This window comes from Ochlerotatus camptorhynchus, unplaced genomic scaffold (genome assembly GCF_037179485.1).
Source record: "Ochlerotatus camptorhynchus isolate MF236.1 unplaced genomic scaffold, CSIRO-AGI_Acam_v1.1 ptg000577l, whole genome shotgun sequence".
NCBI classification, from domain to species: Eukaryota; Metazoa; Arthropoda; class Insecta; order Diptera; family Culicidae; genus Ochlerotatus; species Ochlerotatus camptorhynchus.
In genome coordinates, this window is record NW_027041058.1 from 5,005,855 (window position 1) to 5,024,841 (window position 18,987).

The 18,987-nt window shown below is 38.0% G+C and overlaps 1 protein-coding gene across 4 annotated transcripts in view; it reads right to left on the minus strand.

The window, feature by feature from the left end:
* Positions 1-426: 426 nt before the first annotated feature.
* The window catches only part of eag (ether a go-go), an 88,301-nt gene continuing 69,740 nt past the window's right edge, over positions 427-18,987 (minus strand). Inside the window, exons 10-18 of one of the 4 annotated variants that reach the window (XM_065236887.1) lie at positions 12,090-12,281; positions 11,828-11,986; positions 11,463-11,535; positions 4,581-4,780; positions 4,307-4,460; positions 3,906-4,215; positions 2,685-2,892; positions 1,834-2,112; positions 427-1,751 (exon numbers count right to left, since the gene is read on the minus strand). In XM_065236887.1, coding sequence (XP_065092959.1) covers positions 912-1,751; positions 1,834-2,112; positions 2,685-2,892; positions 3,906-4,215; positions 4,307-4,460; positions 4,581-4,780; positions 11,463-11,535; positions 11,828-11,986; positions 12,090-12,281 — 2,415 coding nt within the window. In that variant the 3' untranslated portion in view covers positions 427-911. The remainder of the gene's footprint in view (positions 1,752-1,833; positions 2,113-2,684; positions 2,893-3,905; positions 4,216-4,306; positions 4,461-4,580; positions 4,781-11,462; positions 11,536-11,827; positions 11,987-12,089; positions 12,282-18,987) is intronic. The other 3 variants (XM_065236888.1, XM_065236891.1, XM_065236890.1) reach the window with 3 other exon arrangements.

Genomic DNA, 18,987 nt, shown 5'->3' on the forward strand with positions numbered 1-18,987 from the left:
GTAGTAGTCATTTTGAGTTCCCAGGACCAGATTAGTAGTATGCGGACATAGTTTGAAGCCCCAAGGAAGTGACCAGATTCTGACTTGAAATGAAACTCATCATGCAACAACTTAAATCATATGAAAATTCTAAAATGATGTCAGTGGAAGGGCATGTCGAATTCCCTGGGTCACATTAGTCACACCCCGACATGTTCATATGATGGATAGTGACCAGTTTCTGATTTCGGTCAAAATCCATCAAGCAACATCTTAATTAAAATACAAATTCAAATAAAGTAAAATGTTTGCTATTTTGAGTGCCCAGGACATGTTCTGGATGCTCTCAGAGAAGTGTGCAGATTCTGACTTAAGCCAAAATTCACCATGCGACACCACATAACATATCGAGTATCGTAATCCAGGTAATATAAATAAGTTTCTACACTAAACGACATTGAAAAACTATTCATATTAAAATCAGTTGCTATGGGATCTCTGTTGTTGTGCATGATTACTTGTTACTTATTGTAACTGTTCTTATTAAATTTGGGATCCCTGAACCCGAATCAGATGCCGAAATCCTTGTACAAAGTGTATTAACAGCAGAAATTACAAAGAAAGTTGTCTCAAAATACAAAGTTGCACCTAAATGCAGACAATTGCTTTAAAAATCACAAATTAACAGCTGAGAAAGCATTGATCTCTCAATATCGAAAACATTTTAGCGATATTCCAGATTCTTGGAAAAAGGCACCGAAAATCCACGTAAAATTTAAAGCAAAATCATTCCAGCGTAGAGAAGGTACCTAACACTGTGCAGGAAAGACCGTCATCAAACGGATCACGTGAAGAGGTGTAAAAACAGACGGGAACTGATATCACTACTGATCGTTCGAGTTATCCGATTGATGACGCATCAGAATCCGGGGCTAGAGGAATTCGCGCTTTCGTGTGGATGACGAGGGTAGATCAGCTTCCAACAGTCTGGTTTGCTCGGGACTTTGTCTGGGTGGAGCAGGAGCTTTCCGACTTTTGGATCGTCGTTTTCGTAGTAGAATCGGTCCAAGCCCATTACCACCGGGTCCTGGGGCAGCTGTTGACCCCACCAGGGTGGTAGCCGTATTCAGACTACTAGCCGAAGGAATGATCGAACTGGAGGTGTTTGTGCCTGGTGCAGTTGTTGGCACCAAATTGGTACTAGTCATATCGCCTGGGGAACTCTGGCCAGAGGAATCGATCTGTATTCGATTGATAAGGTCGCTCAGTAAATCCTCGATTTTACTCATCCTTTGTGCCATCCGCTGCATTTCCAAGCGGACATCTACCTTCATGTCTAATACTGTTGCTATCAGATCACGCTGCGCTAACGTCGAGGGCTGTTCCCGAAGCCCCGTATCATACGTATCGGATGTTGTCGCTCTGGATTGTGCCATCTCTATCTGCCTTTCCCGTTCGAACGACAAATTTCGCTCCATGTGTCTGTCTCGTTCTCGTTCTCGTTCCCTCTCTCGCTCACGTTCCCGATCTCGTTCTCGCTCTCGATCCCGTTCATTCATTCGATCCCGGTTCGTACTTGTACTGTCCAACAGTCGATCTCTCTCAGTGGGTTGTCGCTCCAGAGTAGGTGGCTTTGCAGCTTCTCGCTCTATATGCACAACATTCGGCCGTTCCCGATTGGGCGTTTGGTCTGCCTCTCCTCCTTCATCAATTGTATCCTGCCGTGCCAATGTCGCAGGACTTGGTGTTAGCTTTGGGGTCTTAGGAAATATCTAAGAAAACAAGAAATCATTAAAAAAAATCTCATTGAGAGTGCATTCATCGTGCAAGGTGCTACAAATCAATGGAAACTACCTTATTGCCTTGACCGCCATTACTACTTGAGCTACTACTCGCTCTACCTTGTGCACTTTCACGCAAACTTTCACGTGCACTTAAGCTTCTAGACACGGCTACCTTTGTGCTTGTATCGCTGGCTGAATCGACACTAGAGCTACCCAACAGGCGGCCCCATTTGCTAGCTCGGGCCCCTTTCGCCGATGGAGGTCCCGATGAAGGCGACGGTGATGGTGACGGTGATGGGACGGTTGTAAGGACGCGAGAGTCTTCGGTTAGTGTAAGCTTGGCGGGTAGCTGAAATCGAACGAAAACAATTTTGATTGACCAATGTTCCTGCTCAGGTCTTTTGCGGTTCAACAACGTTAATCGGATTAAACTACGGATGGGATTTATATTTTGATTGTAAAAACTTTATATTCAATTTCAGGCAACAAAGCACGTGCACAAAACAAACCGAAAAGCTCAGGACTTCACGCATTGATCTATGGATTAACAGTGACTACTAACTGTGAATTAGTGAAGTTATTTCATAGGCGTCGACTCTCTTCATTATCTACTGGGCAATCAAGGCAATGTGCTAATGATGATATTCTATAGGTATTGTTGATTCTACAGCTAGGTTTACAGTACACATATCATGTCAATTGACTTTCACTAGTTGATCATTTGCTATAAACATCGAATAGTACTCCAATGGATATGAAACTTGGTATGCAACATTAACGACATCAACGTTGGAGGAGTTAATACTTCTAAAGGGCAACTGATACTTGGCTTCACTACTGGTAAATTGCTAGTATAATTGTTAATCAACTTCAACGAACATCGGTTAGAATTAACTTGGATTTTTCATGAATTATATTCACCTTCACTTTTTCAGTATCTGTGTCTCCTTTCTCAACGTCGCTCAACTGAGTGGAGCCAGTTTGTTCCTTTGGTCCTTGTGCATTTTGCTGAGCTCTTCTAAATTTAGAAAATATTTTTCTTACCAGATGGTCTTGGCTAGAGCCCAGCTGTGGTTCATTCTTTCGTCGCTCAGCCAGCTCCTTTTCCCTTCGCACATCTGCTACTTTCCTGAAATAAAAAAATGTATAATTCAATTCAACGTATACATTCAGATTGAGAGAGTCTGAGAAAAACAAGGATGACTTGTTCTTTGAGCATACACATTGATTTTCAACTATGATGATCACAATAATTGTTTGATTTTATGGATTAAATCCGAGAATTATATTTTCCTTGATACAGAGACAAGCATTTCCAGGCCAAATAGCCAAAATCAATTAATTTCAGTCTTGATCTTTTACGATTTGCTTGAAATTTTGCATAATTGTTTGTTATGGTTAATAATTCTTTTTTAGGCCATTTTGAATCTCATAAAAAAAACTTCAAAACGGCGTAATTGATATTTTTCAACAGATCATAACTCGAAAACATCACTTCTAATCGAAATGGCGTCTTAAACAAAGTTGCAGGAAAAAAAACAATTCATTTTCAGGAAAAATATACACGGCCAACAATTTCAATAAATGTTAGTTGAAAATCCCAATAACTGTTTAAGACTTAAATAACAAAAAATGATCCACTTCAATATTTTATGAACATTCCTTATTAAAAAGATTATAGAGCATTTTCAGTCCAAAATGCAAACCGGGTGGAAATTGGAATCAAGCGGCAGTGTTAGATTTTTAACAATATCTCAATATGTTGTGACTTTTAACCAAATCTAAAGATCAAAAACCCTACTACCCTACTGTTACGCTTGGTGCTCGTGGCAAGTCTGTTCCATAGCACAATAAACATGCCGAGATAAAAGCAATTTGAGTTGCCTTGGATCCATTGTTTCTTATGCAATGGAACAACGATTTTTGCAGATCTTCAAATATTTTTTTTAATAAAGTCGTTTAGGTTATCCGCAAAAAATTAAATGTTGATCTAAACGCAAAACGGAAACGATTTGCGGTGAGTGGTAGTCCATTTGAATAGTAATTTTAGTAAATATGGTACTGGTGTGCGATTAAGGGCAATATTATATACATCACAATGAAGGCATTGAGCCCACTGTTGAATTTTCAACGTTTACTTACCTAAATATCAATCGATGCCTTAAATTATACGTTAAAACTAAATTCCTTGCAAAACTATTAGCAAAAGCTTGGTAAAAATCTAATACTTCGAGTAGTTTGTCTCTTTTTATCGCATGTAAATCACAGTAAGTTAACGCTCGCACGTTGGCCGCACTTTGTCCGACAGCAGAGTCCTTCCAGAAGGAGTCACCGAAAACATCGCCCTTTCCGAGAATGGCAACCACTTCATCGTCCTGGATCACCTCTAAGCTTCCGGTGACAATGAAACACAAACTGTCGATGCTCTCTCCCGTATGGTATAACAAGTCGCCTAATCGACAAAAAAAAACAAAACAAAGGCCAATAAAATGAGCCATTAGTAATCGATTGCGTTTTTAGATTCTCTGAAATGACGATGCAACAACCTGGGGCCGAATGTGACATGCAAAAGTGCATCGCAAGCGCTCGCAAACAACCGTCCGAAGCTAATCTGAAGGCCGGATGTTCGTTGAATACCTTCCGGTTCAAATGCACGCAGATATCCGCTTTCATGTCCTTGGGACAATAGTTCAAAACCTTCGTTGATCGAAACGGGAGAAACGTGTTAGATAAATTCAAATGATAAAAAATTCAACAACGAGTGCTAAATATTCTAACGAATCATAATCGAATCCGATCAGAACACAGCATAATTACCTTATCCGTGTCCAACCCTTTGGTCATCGCCCACGTGGATACCACATAGTCCATAACCCGCTCACTCAACGCCTTCGGGACTTCGTGCAGCTTCATAAATTCCCGCACATTGTTCAACATGTCGTGGTACTTTGCGGTGGCGGATGTCATTTGCTGGATAATTGTGGTTACATGGCCGAAAATTGTGGCGTACAGGAGAGCTGTTGTTGACAACCATAATGAAATGAAACGAAGCTAGTTAAACTCTGGTGGTTTTGAATTGACCCCGAGAGGTGGAATAAAATTAAGAATTCAAACTAATGAAAACGATAGTTTTGTGTCTGTGTGATTCGAGGACGAACAAGATAGAAAATATTCTAGCTTAACAAGATAGACAGGAAAAATGTAGATGGACATTGATCACGAGAACACACGCTGAGTGGAATTGTTCACTGGCTCGATGTTCGTTCTGTAGACAATTAGTCACATACAAACCAGAGTGAGTTGAGATTTTGTTAATGACATTACGTGACATTTGCTCGAACGGTTGGTGGAGGAGGTTATTTCTAGCAAAACTTGTCTACGAGTTCGGCGTTTGTTTTATCTAATGGAAGCTTATTTAAAGCTCCGGAGAAGGGACTTGTCACAATTCTACTGCTTGGCAAAAATTCTATGGGGTATGAAATTAAGAAACGTTAAACCGAACGAATTCTAAAAATAGAAATCAAACTAAAATTAAGGACATAACAGGGCTAAAATTTAGGGAAAAGCTTTATTTTCCATGGCTTTTGGAAATTATCTTCCACATTCAATGTTCACGTTTAATAATTAGAGTAATCTTTAAGTATGTAAAAAAAAGTGCATCCACCTTTACTGTAAGCTCGTTATTTATTAAATTTTCTATTCTATTTTGTTTATGTGAATGTTTTTCAATGATTTTTTTTTTCACTTTTATAATCTGTCACCCGCACCGTGAGGTGGCAGATTCCAACAACAAAAATCCTAAGGATTTGATTTGGAGAGGTTTTTTTTACTATTATTAATCAACGGAACGCAAACGTACCCATTGTGGATGGCCCTTAGAAGGTGGCTCAATCGAATATCAATTAATTGTTTGGAAAACGTCATCCCAATCCAGCAGAAAACCTGTCGAATGGATGAGACGTTAATAATAATAGTAATAATACTGGCACTCTACCACTGCAAACCGACATATCAAACGGACAACATTGACTTGAATCCGATCGATGATGTTCAATTGTCAACTTGTCAATCCCAACTTCGTTTACACAGTAGGTTCAGTTTTGAACGATCTTTGTGGATTCGTCTCTAATTTGAGTTGTGTTGAAATAGAGTGCGGGTTCAATAAAACTCACATGAGGTTCGCAAATACTCTTGCCAAGTGAGTTTAGGAAGCCTTCAACTCGAGTTACTACAGAGTTTTGTTTTTCATTTATTTTTTCTGTCGATCTTGTTTTCCGTGCTGAGCACCAATGTTGCCGACGCCAAAGAGGCAGCTCCCACACCTGGACCCTACCTAAAGCTTCAAAGCAGTTCTTATATATGTTCTAAGGAAGCTTTCAGGAAAGTTCTGCAAACTTTAAAGTTGTTCTGGAAAATCCAGCGCAATTTTTTAGAACTTCAATGGAGAATTTCGATCTTTAAGGAAAGTATTGCGAACTTCACGAAAATTATATGAACTAACAATGTAGCTTTACAATTTTCAGGGAATTTCCAGCCGGCGCTGGTGGTGTAGTGGTAAGCGTGATTGCTTTCTCACCCCAATGGGTCTGGGTTCAGGTTCAGACCAAGCTCGGTGGGATTTTTCTAAAGCATAAAATCTCTGGTCACGTCTTCCTTCGGAAGGGAAGTAAAGCGGTTGGTCCCGGCCCATGTGTGTTTAAATGAGTGCGATATCCTACGCAGATGTGGAAGCTGCTTTCCTGCACATTCGATTGCCGTCAATGGATGGCAATCGATGTCCGTCGGTGATTGGCACTAGATTGCGGAACAAAGACCGACGTTAAATAAAGGATAAAATAATAGTGTTTAAGATAATCAATGCATAAAAAACGGTCTACAAAAAGCTGTCAACTAAACAAGGCTACAAAGAGTAGCCAGCAAAAGTTTGTAAATACTCACTATGTGTTGTGAAGTATTGAACTCCTTTATACACCCACGGTAGAATTTTTGACAGCTGCGGTGGAATTCTACTGTATCCGTTGAATGGAAATTTTGCTTAATACTTGATGCTCTATCCATTGTAATCGATGGAGTCGTCAATAACTGTTAAAACGTGTTTATAACGCTTAAAACTTCTAAGGCGATTGTGACTATTGCAGAGCGCTCAGAAAAAAAAATAGCAGAAAAAATGTACATAAATAAAGCTTAATAAAGTTCGTTTCTTCAAAGACGTAGCTAAATATTTCTTTGAAGACACCAACTCGATTAAGTTTCATCTTTAGGCACTTTTTATTTTATTTTTTCATGAAAATCGTCCTTCTGGTCTGGACTTGAATACATCCATTTTATAATTTTTGTGAGGGAATCCTGTAAAATTGACGTATTTATATTAGTTGCCGAAAACATTATCTGCCTGCCGCAGAAGTTATTTACCTTAATACCTTTAATCTAACAATAGTTCTTGTATGTACAAAGTTTTAGAAATCCAATTGACAAATAGTTCAAGGCAATCTAAAAAAAATACTTATGGTCCTTACGATATTTTTTCATGAAGTTTGTTAAGGACTAAATATGCTTTGGTTTGATAGTTGTTACGTTAGTTGTTGTAGCATTTAGTGTGATGCAATCTGAAACTGCTTAAAACTCATAATAACGACTTGAAGCACCACTTAATCGTCATTTATATATGAGATATAGGAATCTTACTTGACTTACTGACTGGAATCAAATTCAAAATATTATTGAGCTTTCAAAGATTTTTTCAAAGCAGGGTTTTTTTTTTTAATTCTTCAACAATGATAACTGCCAAAAAAAACTCTTGCTATAGTACTATAAAGCTCGCAATTTTGCCTTTTTAGAATATTACCAGCCATTTAAGCATTACATCTCTGCTTGGTATGCGAATTAAGATCCAAATTAGGGCTACAATTTAATGCACCCAATATTAATACTTATTATATATAATTCAGTGATTTAGCGCCATGTAGTTATATAATTATTAACTACCGTCAGAAGGGCTGTGGTCATCTAAACAATTTTATCGAAGACAGTGACTTCCTAGATGACCAGGGTCTTGAGATATAGCGTTTTCAGGAAGCTCACATGTATATTAGCACGACCTAGATTATCATCGGGAAGCACACCTCCTGAAGACACATATATCACCGCCACGTTGTAGATATTCAGGTTCATTTGAGCGAATACTGATGAATTTCGAAAGAACTTCTTCTTCTTTATGTTCGCATTTCAAGCTTATTGCTTAGCGCATATTAGCTTATTGCGTGCTCTCAACTTAGTTTTCTAAATGCACTTCCACAGTTATTAATTGAGAGCTTTCGATGCCAATACCAATGCATGAATTTGTATATTGTGTGGCAAGCACAATGATAGTCTATGCCCAGGAAAGTCGAGAAAATTTCCAACCCGAAAGATTCCCTCGACTGGACCGGGAATCGAACCCACCGTCTCCGGCTTGATAATACCGTGCCTTTACTGACTAGACTATGAGGCCCCTAAGAACTTATCGAAAGAACTTATCGTCGGTAAAAGAATGAAAAATCTTCAATCATATGAAAAATTATGATATTGTAATTTATCATCAAATTTTCCAAACGGGATAAAAAATTCCAAATCACATGCCAAGCTTCATTAGTACAGTACGAGAACAGTAGACACCACAAAACTTTAAAAAAGTTTTTTTAAAAAAGGAAAATTATCCTAAAAGCAAATTCTAGTCAAAGTGTTTTTATGTTACTTCATACGCAAAGTTTGCGATTTTCAGAGTTGGTTGGAAATGCTATCTAACATGTGCGTTTGACTCTGTCGCATTAAACATTTTCAACTTCTATTCAATTTTCATACTGCCGTACTCTAACGGAACTATCTACCTACACTCTTCTAAGATCATTTTCTAGTTTATAAATTATCACACTAAAGCTTCATGCTAGCTAGCATTTCCAACCAACTCTGAATATATTTTAGGTTCTCATCATACCTTGACTCCTTATTTTGATATTTTCCAACATTATTCGCAGTGTCAAAAATATCGACAATAGTTAAATTCGAAAGAACTGCTCATGTTTATCGGAAGGAAGAATCTCATAAAAAAATATTGTATTCTAAAGTTTTTAATGTATTTCAAATGCTGTTAAGCCGTTCGTAACCCTATTTAATATGGATTGTAGGCATTGCCCGCCACGAAAGTGCCATTGTGATAAATACTTAAAATTAAATAGTGTATAATGTGTGTTGAAGTAAACAAATTTCTAATTTTATTATTATCCTAGTAAATCCTTGCATGTTGATGCCATGCAAAAAAAAACTCACAAATTACAAATAGTGGCTAATGTACCACTTTGACTAAGCAAGCAATTGGAAAACAATGAAAATTATGTTTAATTTGTATTGGTACGCGCAAATTTGTCTTATCATAGAGTTTACTATATGTTTAATCGAAAAGAGTAATCAAGAGCGACGCGACGTTTTGAACTCAAACTGCCTTTATATAATTTTTTATTGGTTAATTCATGTGATGCAAATTTACGGCTTAAGTAAAGCTCTATTTGATGTAATAACAGAATTAAAAATATCTACTGCTGAGGGATGCTAAATATTGCACCCGGGTGAGAGATTCACACTCACTGGGGTGAATCACTGATCGTCTCTGTGGAGATTTTCAACGCGCACCACTAAAGAGAAAATAGATACGAAACAGGAGTGTTTGAGAGCAACCAAAAATATCCATTAGTACCGTCCCAATGACGCGCTCATCTAGATACAATTGATAAATAGCAGATTTTTAGCGATGGGCCCAATCTTAGATCCATAGGCCAACATTAGAGCCATTTCCCCTATATCGAATAATTATATCCTACCCGCATTATGCCAACAGCTTAAATTTGTACTGAATTACCATACCAAATATTACGAAACGCAAAAGGGTGCAAGAGGGAAGTCTGGAAATGCGTTAAAGGGTCATGAAATAATTTCGTAATCATTTTTTTTAGGATATTCCATCCCTCTCCCTCCATTGTAAGACTAAGTAATATTTAACAAAACCCCCCTTTCCTCTTTGTAAGCTCGAATATTTCAAAAGTATATATAGTGTATATAACTTGTTAATGCTTGACTAGGATATTTCTGAGTCCCCCTCCCTTCTATGTAAAAATCCAAAAATGCCTCCCCCTAAGTGCTTACGTGATTAATGGCGTATTGGTTAGCATCCATACCTCTCACGTCAAAGTCACGAGTTTAAATATCTGGGGGGCCCTCAGATAAGTCACAAATGACCCAAGAGCGTTAAGTGTCTTTAATAATTATAGTTTAAAAAAAAAAGAATTTAATTATTGACAGGTATTAGGTATTTTTAAAGAGCGTGACGGTTCACGTTACATAATATTTGAGCAGGCCCTAATATGGAAATGTTCTAAACTCTGAACATTTAGGAACCTTCTTAACATTTTAGGGAGAGGGGGCGTCAACTTAACATCTTAGTGTTTTAAAAGGGGAAGGGGATCTATTGATCGTTCAAAAACTATTTCATAATTTGTGAATGTCCCCTTACAGTAAAATTAAAATGATGAATGTATCAATTAAAGCAATATTCTGTTCATCTCCACACTTTGCTTACACTGCGGAGAATAGCAACTCGGCTACTGCTGTAGTTGAGCAGTTGAGCAGTCGCAGTGAAGACACATTTGGAAAGGGTTAAATTTTTGATTCTTTCTACGCTCTACGCTCACTCAGCAGTTGCACAACAAATAGACTTGAAAACAATTCAACACGAGACAAAAAATTACTGTATAATAATCTACCTACACTCAGAAGTTCAGCTCTAATTTTTGCACGATTCTGCATTTATCGAAAAAGTTTGAAGTAGCCACTCCTGTTTAGCCAGTTTTTTAGCAATCGGCTTAAAACAAAAGCATAGACTAATATTATACCCAGAATTTATGCACTCCATTCTGGTTGAAAGAAATGTATCCTCTCTCTCTCTTCTTCCGAAACAGGATTTTATGATATTTTGGCATGTCCACTGCTTCGATTTAATGTCATCTTTATTCTCTAATTTAAAATAGAATAGCAACGATCAAATACTCCAAAGTTATAATATTTGTGAGCGCTTATAACGTTTCTATCATTTAATATTTACAGGAACACCAACGAATTTTGAGGCAATATTCGTTTCATAATATGGATGAGAGGGCTTTTTTAATTACCAATCAGGAATTTCCAAGTACAAAGGTCATAATATTTTCACAAGATCGAGCATTCTATTATATGTAGTTCAAAAGAAACTTACTCCCTAATATATTGAAGCAAATCCAAACATATATAAGGAAACAGATAAAAGACACAACAAAAGACAACATAAGTGTTTGAATGTACACGGTAGAAACAAGACGTGAAAATTAATTACCACAAACAAAAAGCATAGGAAATGAAAGCAGACTGGTGAAAAGAACTTAGATTTTTTTTTCTTTTAGAACAACTGAAGTGATTGAAATTTGGTAGAATTTTGGCTAATCGCAGCTAGCTTCCAGATTAGATAAAACCAATAGACACACACTTAATGAGCTTCCAGCGATAGTGTTATTGCACTTGAGCTGACACAGTGTGAATAGAGAGCGAGCCGCATAGTACAGTTGATTTTGCTAAAAATAACTACGTTTAAAACAGTGTCAAAAACAGGACGAGGCAACGGAACGTAGAACACTGCACCTGCAATTATCATCATGCAGATAGTGAATACCTTCTCGTTGTCCGTCTCGGCGGCCACGTTTCCGAATCCAACCTAGAATGGAACGGGAAAAAACGAGAATAAAATTGAAAAGATATATGAAATGTACACGTTTCTTTTTTCTGTGACGAGGGTGTTCTATTAATGTAGTAACGGACATTGTTGTAGAAACTAAGCATCCAAATACAGCTGTTATAAAATTTAATTTGGCTTGCTTGTAAAGGTAAAATTCCCATGGGAGATTTGAAACGTGTTGCATACAGCAATCAATTTTCAATGCAGGTAGATCGAACAGGATGGCAAGTTGAGGAGAGATGAAATTGGATCAATATTTTAATTTGCTTACCGATGTCATACATGTCATCGTAAAATAGAGCGCTGTAACGTACATCGTTTTCCTTGACGGTCCATTGACCAGTTCTGGTGCATTAGACTCATTCGACCAGATGTACGAGTACGGACTTTGCGTGACATTCGCCAGCTTCCACAGCCAGCTGTATTGTACCTATATGGAGATGAAGAGAGAGCAACCAATCCAATTGAAGTATCAGTAATTGTTATTACACCAGCGAATAATAAATTTGACCATGCTAATTAGTGGTACCTACCCCGTTGTCAGCATCGCTTCGTCCAATTGAGTACCAGATGCACGCGAGCCAATGAGCTACTAACATGTAAAAGCACAACAATAGAATCAACATTGCTGCTCCATACTCCAAGTAACGATCCAATTTTCTAACAACTCGTCCTAAACGCAACAGTCGAACTACCTTCAACGCGCTGAAAAGTGATCCAATTCCCTGAAAGATAATTTGTCATTGTTGTTTTAGTCATGGTCAGAATCGGTTATTAGTAGTCTAAACAAAAGTGATGTAATATGTGTACATATATTTTCCTAAGCGACAAACAACGTTGGTTAACAAATTCACGTTGTATAGAGAAAGTTTAACGCCTCTGAGCAATGCGGTTTATGTACCATTATGTATGAATATTTATCTCGACACTGCATCAGCATCATAATCAGAGAATACACTGCAGCTTTTACTGTAACCCAGAACGAAATAACGGTCATTTGAATCCCCGTTAAAGCTTTGCTGACAATGATAAATTGCACGACGACGTAGAACATTGCATATGTTTTCGGATACTCATTTCAATCCACTACTTACTTTGGATGAACGGATCAGTCAAGAATCCTGCTTCGCAGATTTTTTTGACGTAGAACTACGTCTGTGATTTCTATATGGGGGTACACTTTGTGAAAACCGAAAATGGAACATGAAACAAAATTATGAAGGATTTCGAACGTTAATAACTCAGCTGCACCTGGACCAATTTCAATTATTTTATCACCAATCGATCACATATATTTCTACGCATCTGTTTAATTTCTCTAACACAGATTTCAAAGTTTAATTCCATCCGGTCTCACCAATTGGTGTTTATTCAATCGCCGCGTGGTAAGTCGTGGTGTTCTCCAGTACACAACGAAAGGCTGCCTGCAAGCAGCTAGCTATTAAGGCTGGCCTCAACCGCTGATCGGATTCAGTTCCAATCACCGTGTGTGGTAGTGTCCGGTCGTCGCCATCAGCTGCAGCAGCAGCAGTGCTTTCGGCGCGTGACGTTGAACATTGTTCTCCAGTACACAACGAAAGGCTGCCTGCAAGCAGTGAGCTGCAGCCCACATGAGCATCCATAGAAGGAGGAAGAAGCCACACCGCTATTGATCGGAATCAGTAGCTCTTCGTGAGTCGCTGTGGGCCATCTATGACAAGCGCGTCACCCTCATTCCAAACAACATACCCTAATAGCTTAGCATTACTCAACCATCACGACAAAACGGTCCTTTTCAGGACCACCATAAATTTGTAAAAGAGTATTTTTTGGACATTTGTCAAGGATCATCAATCGGATGTAATTTCCCATATCAAGATAGAGCTGGAACGAGGGCGTAACAGTTTTAGTAAACAATGAATTCTTACGATGATGTCTTGAAAGTCAAGGCTTGCCCACGCAAATCTACATCACCATCAGGTAGGCTAGGACTTCCTCTACCCGACGGTAACGTTAGTTTGCGTGGGCGTGCCTTGAATTCCTAAAAATCATCGAGAGAAGTCATTGTTTACAAAAGTTGTTATGCCCGAGGTTATGCCTTATTCCATCTCTATCTAGATAGGGTAGAGAACTACTTCGGCCTAATCGCCTATTTTGGGCCTATCGAGCAGAAAACTTCAAATAAATCCATGATTTCAGAGTTCACAAGTCAATTATGTGTTTGGTACGATACATTAGTTAATAACCTACGGAACGAAGTCAATGAGAACGCGTGATATGAAGGTTTGCACCCATTATTCTCAAAAACAAAAGAAGCACTCCGATCGAAATAATTTTTATTTTCATCCGATAGGCCGAAGTGAATTCATTGGCGTTTCAATGGCGTTTTATTTATTTATTTATTTATTTATTGACTTATATTTTGTAACTTAAGACTTATGTCTTTCTTCTTTTACTTCGATTATATCAAAGTATAACAAGCGCCACAAGTATATAACAAAACAAAAAAAAATGATACGTAACACAAACTGAACTACATTTACTACTCAACTAAAATGCTCAATACATCCTCTCTTAAATGCTGTTAACGAATTTACATTAGTTAGACTATTGGGTAAAGAATTCCAGTGAACTACACCTCGCACGAAAAATGAGTTCCCGTACTTTGACGTGCGATGTCTTGGCAAAATATATTTAATGGACCGATTGCTTTGTGAAGTTTGCAATTTTCTGTGTAGATAACCGGGTTGTTTTGTTCTCGACAGACTATGCAAAAATAAACAACAGCGTAGCTTGCCAAAGTTTACCAAAGGGCATCCTATTAGATGATGTTGCAGGTGAGAAACTCTAGAATATCTACTTAATTTAAAAACATATCGAACACATGAATTAAGAGCCACCTTAAGTTTATTGAACGTACCAGCAGATACATCATCGAGGAGAAAATCACATGCCAAAAAATAAGGAAGAAGGAGGCTTTTGAATAGTTTAATTTTAACATCAGTTCTAAGAAATGATGATGTTATGTGAAGTGAACGTAAACAAGCATAAATTTTTCCACATTGTGACAACACATATTTATCCCATCCAAAATTGGATTGAATACGGATACCCAAGCTGGTAGCATTATCGACGTATTCAATTGTTTCATTGTCTAAAAGCAATGAAGGTTTTAATATATTTTGAAAAGAACTATTTGTAATAAAAATTGCGTTTGTTTTCTTGGAGTTCAAGCTAAGCATATTCTTTACAGACCAATCTAGGATCCTCTTCAAGTCTTCATTAATTTTCTGAGAAATTTCAGCAACAGAATTACTTGCACAGTCAAAGTATACCTGAGCATCATCGGCAAACAGATGAAATTTACAATTCTTTATTACTTCAGGGAGATCATTAATGTACAATGAGAATAAGATTGGCCCCAGAATAGAACCCTGGGGAACCCCAGATGTTATGGAAATAGATTGAGAAAAAACTCCATTATTAAATACAGCCTGTGTTCGCATACTTAAATAAGAATTAATCAAGTTTGCGGAATGATCGGAAAAACCAAAATTTGATCTGAGTTTTTGACATAAAATTCTATGCGACACAGTATCAAACGCTTTAGAAAAATCTAATAGTATTAGAACAACCGGGCGACCCTTGTCTACTACTAGACCTATATCATCAATTATTTTGAGCATAGCTGTTTTAGTATTATGTTTCGAACGATAACCTGACTGAAATTGATTCAGAAGATTGTGTCTATTGATGTGATCGCAAATGTTCATCTTAACAATTTTTTCAAATACTTTTGATAATGCGCAAAGGATGCTAATAGGTCGCAAGTTTTCTAAAGTGTTCAAATTAGCCTTTTTCTTAATTGGTATAATTTTTGATTTCTTCCAAGCATCTGGAAATACACTTGTAGTTACAACAGTGTTAAATAAGTGTGTTATAGGCTCAATTAATAGAGGACAAATAGCCTTTAAGAATTTCATTGGTAGCATGTCGACTCCAAGAGCATTTGATTTGATGGAGTACATGGCATTTATGACATCTACTTGGTTTATTCTATCAAAATAGAAAACATCGTGGTTAAACCCGTTTGAACCCGTAGAACTAAAACTTCGAATATTATTGTCGGAAAAATAATTGCTAAAGTTACGGTTTATTTCATCAGCCGTAAAGCTGTTCGATGATTGTTCATTTGCTTGACCGAATCCAAGTGCCCTGAGATTTTTCCACAATTCCTTAGGAGAAACCTTAGGATCAAGACGAGAAGCAAAATAATTTTGTTTTGCTGTGCGTATCATCTTATTTACGTGGTTTCGTGCTCTTTTAAACTCATGATGATCATCCACGTTGTTACTTAATTTCCATTGTTTGTATAATAAGTCACGATTAACGATGGCCCTACATATGCTAAAATTGAACCAAGGATTATCCTTTTTATTACTAATAGTGGTTCGGATAGGAACGAAAGTGTTATGGAGATCCGTCAAAACATTGTTAAAAAATTCTAACTGCAGGTTGGAGTCATCAACGTGATAAAAAGATCTCCAATCAACCGAGTTAAAAGCCTCCAACGAGTTTGATTGGGTTAGGCCGAGTTTAGAATCCGTAGGCCGAGTTTGGCGTCAAGAAGAAGTGTTAGACTTTTGACAATATCTCAACGATTGGCTTCTCATTATCAAATCTTACGGTACATACGGAAAGGTAAATAAATTTGGAAGCCATCAGTAATAATAACATTCCGTTTGGTGCTAAACTACGCTAGATTAAGAAAGACTAAGTGCGGGTTGTGCTTAATAGGCCGGAAATGGGGTAGTTAACCCTATGTTTAAATCTAACATACCATGTACTTCAAGGCAGTATTGGGGGTGCGATTTCAAAAACTAAAGTCGGTCTCGGCATGAAAGTGGTCTGATTTTGATCCAAAGATGATGGATTTTAATTTTTAATAAGCCAATCGATAGGAATTTTAACTACAAATCTGTTAAAATTAAGACTTTATCATTTTACAAAATGTCACTAATAAAAATTGCATGGACGTGCAATTATTGGTATTATTATTAAAATTATTAAAGATGCAAGCAGCTAGCTATTAAGGCTGGCCTCAACCGCTGATCGGATTCAGTTCCAATCACCGTGTGTGGTAGTGTCCGGTCGTCGGCATCAGCTGCAGCAGCAGCAGTGCTTTCGGCGCGTAACGTTGAACATTGTTCTCCAGTACACAACGAAAGGCTGCCTGCAAGCAGTGAGCTGCAGCCCACATGAGCATCCATAGAAGGAGGAAGAAGCCGCACCGCTATTGATCGGAATCAGTAGCTGTTCGTATGTTGCTGTGGGTCATCTATGTCAAGCGCGTCATACTAAAGAGTATAAACAGAGAGAACCCCGCTCAAATTCCTATTCCTACACAAAACACAAGCTCCTGCAAATAAGATGTATTATATAAGACCACGTAGTCCTACGTCATCATTGCGTACAACCCCATAGGGCTATCCCTTGTAGTTTTTTTCTTCCAGTATTCCTTTATGCCTGACACCGCCAGGGCATTGGTAATAAGAATACTCTCTTCTAGAGTAAGTCATCTTTACACCACCTGCTCAGTCCCCATTGCATTTACAATTTGTATTCAGTTCCAGAACAATTATGTCACATTTTTAACGAATGGGACATAAAATGGAAATATTCATGTGCTGGTCAAAAATTCACGCATTGCTCAATATTACCTATACCTGCAACAAAGATTATGGTAAATCTATGCAGAACAACTTTGTCGAAGCTCCCAAATCGATTCAAGTTATGAGCCAAAAAGCTATTAACCAACATCATTTAGTGGAGCACCCAAAGTTGAAGCTCGCTGTTCTCATGTACGCCTGAAGGTTTATGCGGAACAGTTGACCAGCAGTAAATGGTAATAAACAATCAATAACTTTTTGCACAGGAGGCGAATCGATATACGGTTTTCCACAAAGTGGTTCTGCAAAGTTTTCCTAATTTAAGTCCCAGGTATTGATATTATTGCGTGATGTGTCTGTATTTTTAAGCAAATATGGCGCTGCTCATAAACTACATAGACACCTAAGAGGGGAAGGGGACGTTCGAGTGCTGAAGGTTCATACAAATTTACAAAAAAATGTATGAGTGATTACCTACGCATGGGGAGGAGGGTCTAAGATCTCACACACACTGTCTATGAAGTTTACGAACAGGCCTTAAGTATTTTCTATCCATATTCTAAGCATTTCTTCATTTTTTAGTACTTTATTTGTGTAGTGGAAATTGTAGCCTCCTTAGCAATCCTCTTCGTCAGTGGTGAAAAGAAAAACAAACAAAAAAAAAACCAATATACAAGTAGTATAATTCTTATAATTTCAAGAAGAACATTTCAAAAGGTCCTATCTGATTTTAAAGATTCCCTTCATTAACTTTCTTTTTCGCTAATAACTCAGCTGCAAAAACATTCCTGGTTGTATTTGACGTTCTGAGCACTAGATAAGAGTCAAGTTGAAGAGGATGTAGACTTCGTTGAACCAAGCTGACATGGAGTGGACAAGGTCATGAAGGCTGTATAAGGAGCAAAAAAATCCATTAGCGAAGCTTAAATAGGCAACATTCCGTTTCTGCTCTAGCATCTGCAGTTACAACAATCTGCATCGATCTTCATATTGTGGTAGGTTCAACGGGTCTCGCCACGGGAGGCGTCGTATACGGTAGGGAATATCTCACAAATTTTCTTTGAATTGCTTCGATCCTAGCATTCCAAGTTTACTGGTATGGGGACCATACGAGAGAGTTGAATTCTAAAATAGATCGCAGCCGAGTGCAGAACAGAGACCGGAAGCAGAGAGGATCATTTACCTTTCAGGACACGTGCCATTTTACAAAGTACAACACGAAACAAACAAAAAACCTACTGACGTTGGAACACGTTCAACGTGTAACGAAACTTGTTTCATGAAATTTGATACCCATGTTTAATAGACCAATACTTAAAGAATGTTTTGGAGAATATCAAGTTTCATGAAGTGCCTTCAACGTAATTCATAAACAATTCGCAGGATAATTTGAACATGAATCCCAGCTGTCGGTTGGCTTTGCATTGCAATCGGAAGGTTAGCGCTGAATCCAGGATGATGCCAAGATCACGAGCTAGAAGAACACACTCAAGGGACAGACCATTAATTGAGTAATCGTACATAATCGGGTTGAGCTTGCGATGAGACGATTTGTGGATGCTCATCGTTACATGTTCCGGGATCAGCAAAACGATTCAACAACAGTTGTAGAGCATAACAGTCCACCATACCTTTAACGGCCATGTAAGTGTTGACGTTATCAGCGTGATGGTACACGGCAGCCAGATGGTATTACGATAGAAAGCACGTTTGTAAAGAGTGAGAATTACAAAGGACTCAGGTTGCTCCCTTGTGGCCGCCAGATAAGTTTGAAAAATGTTCT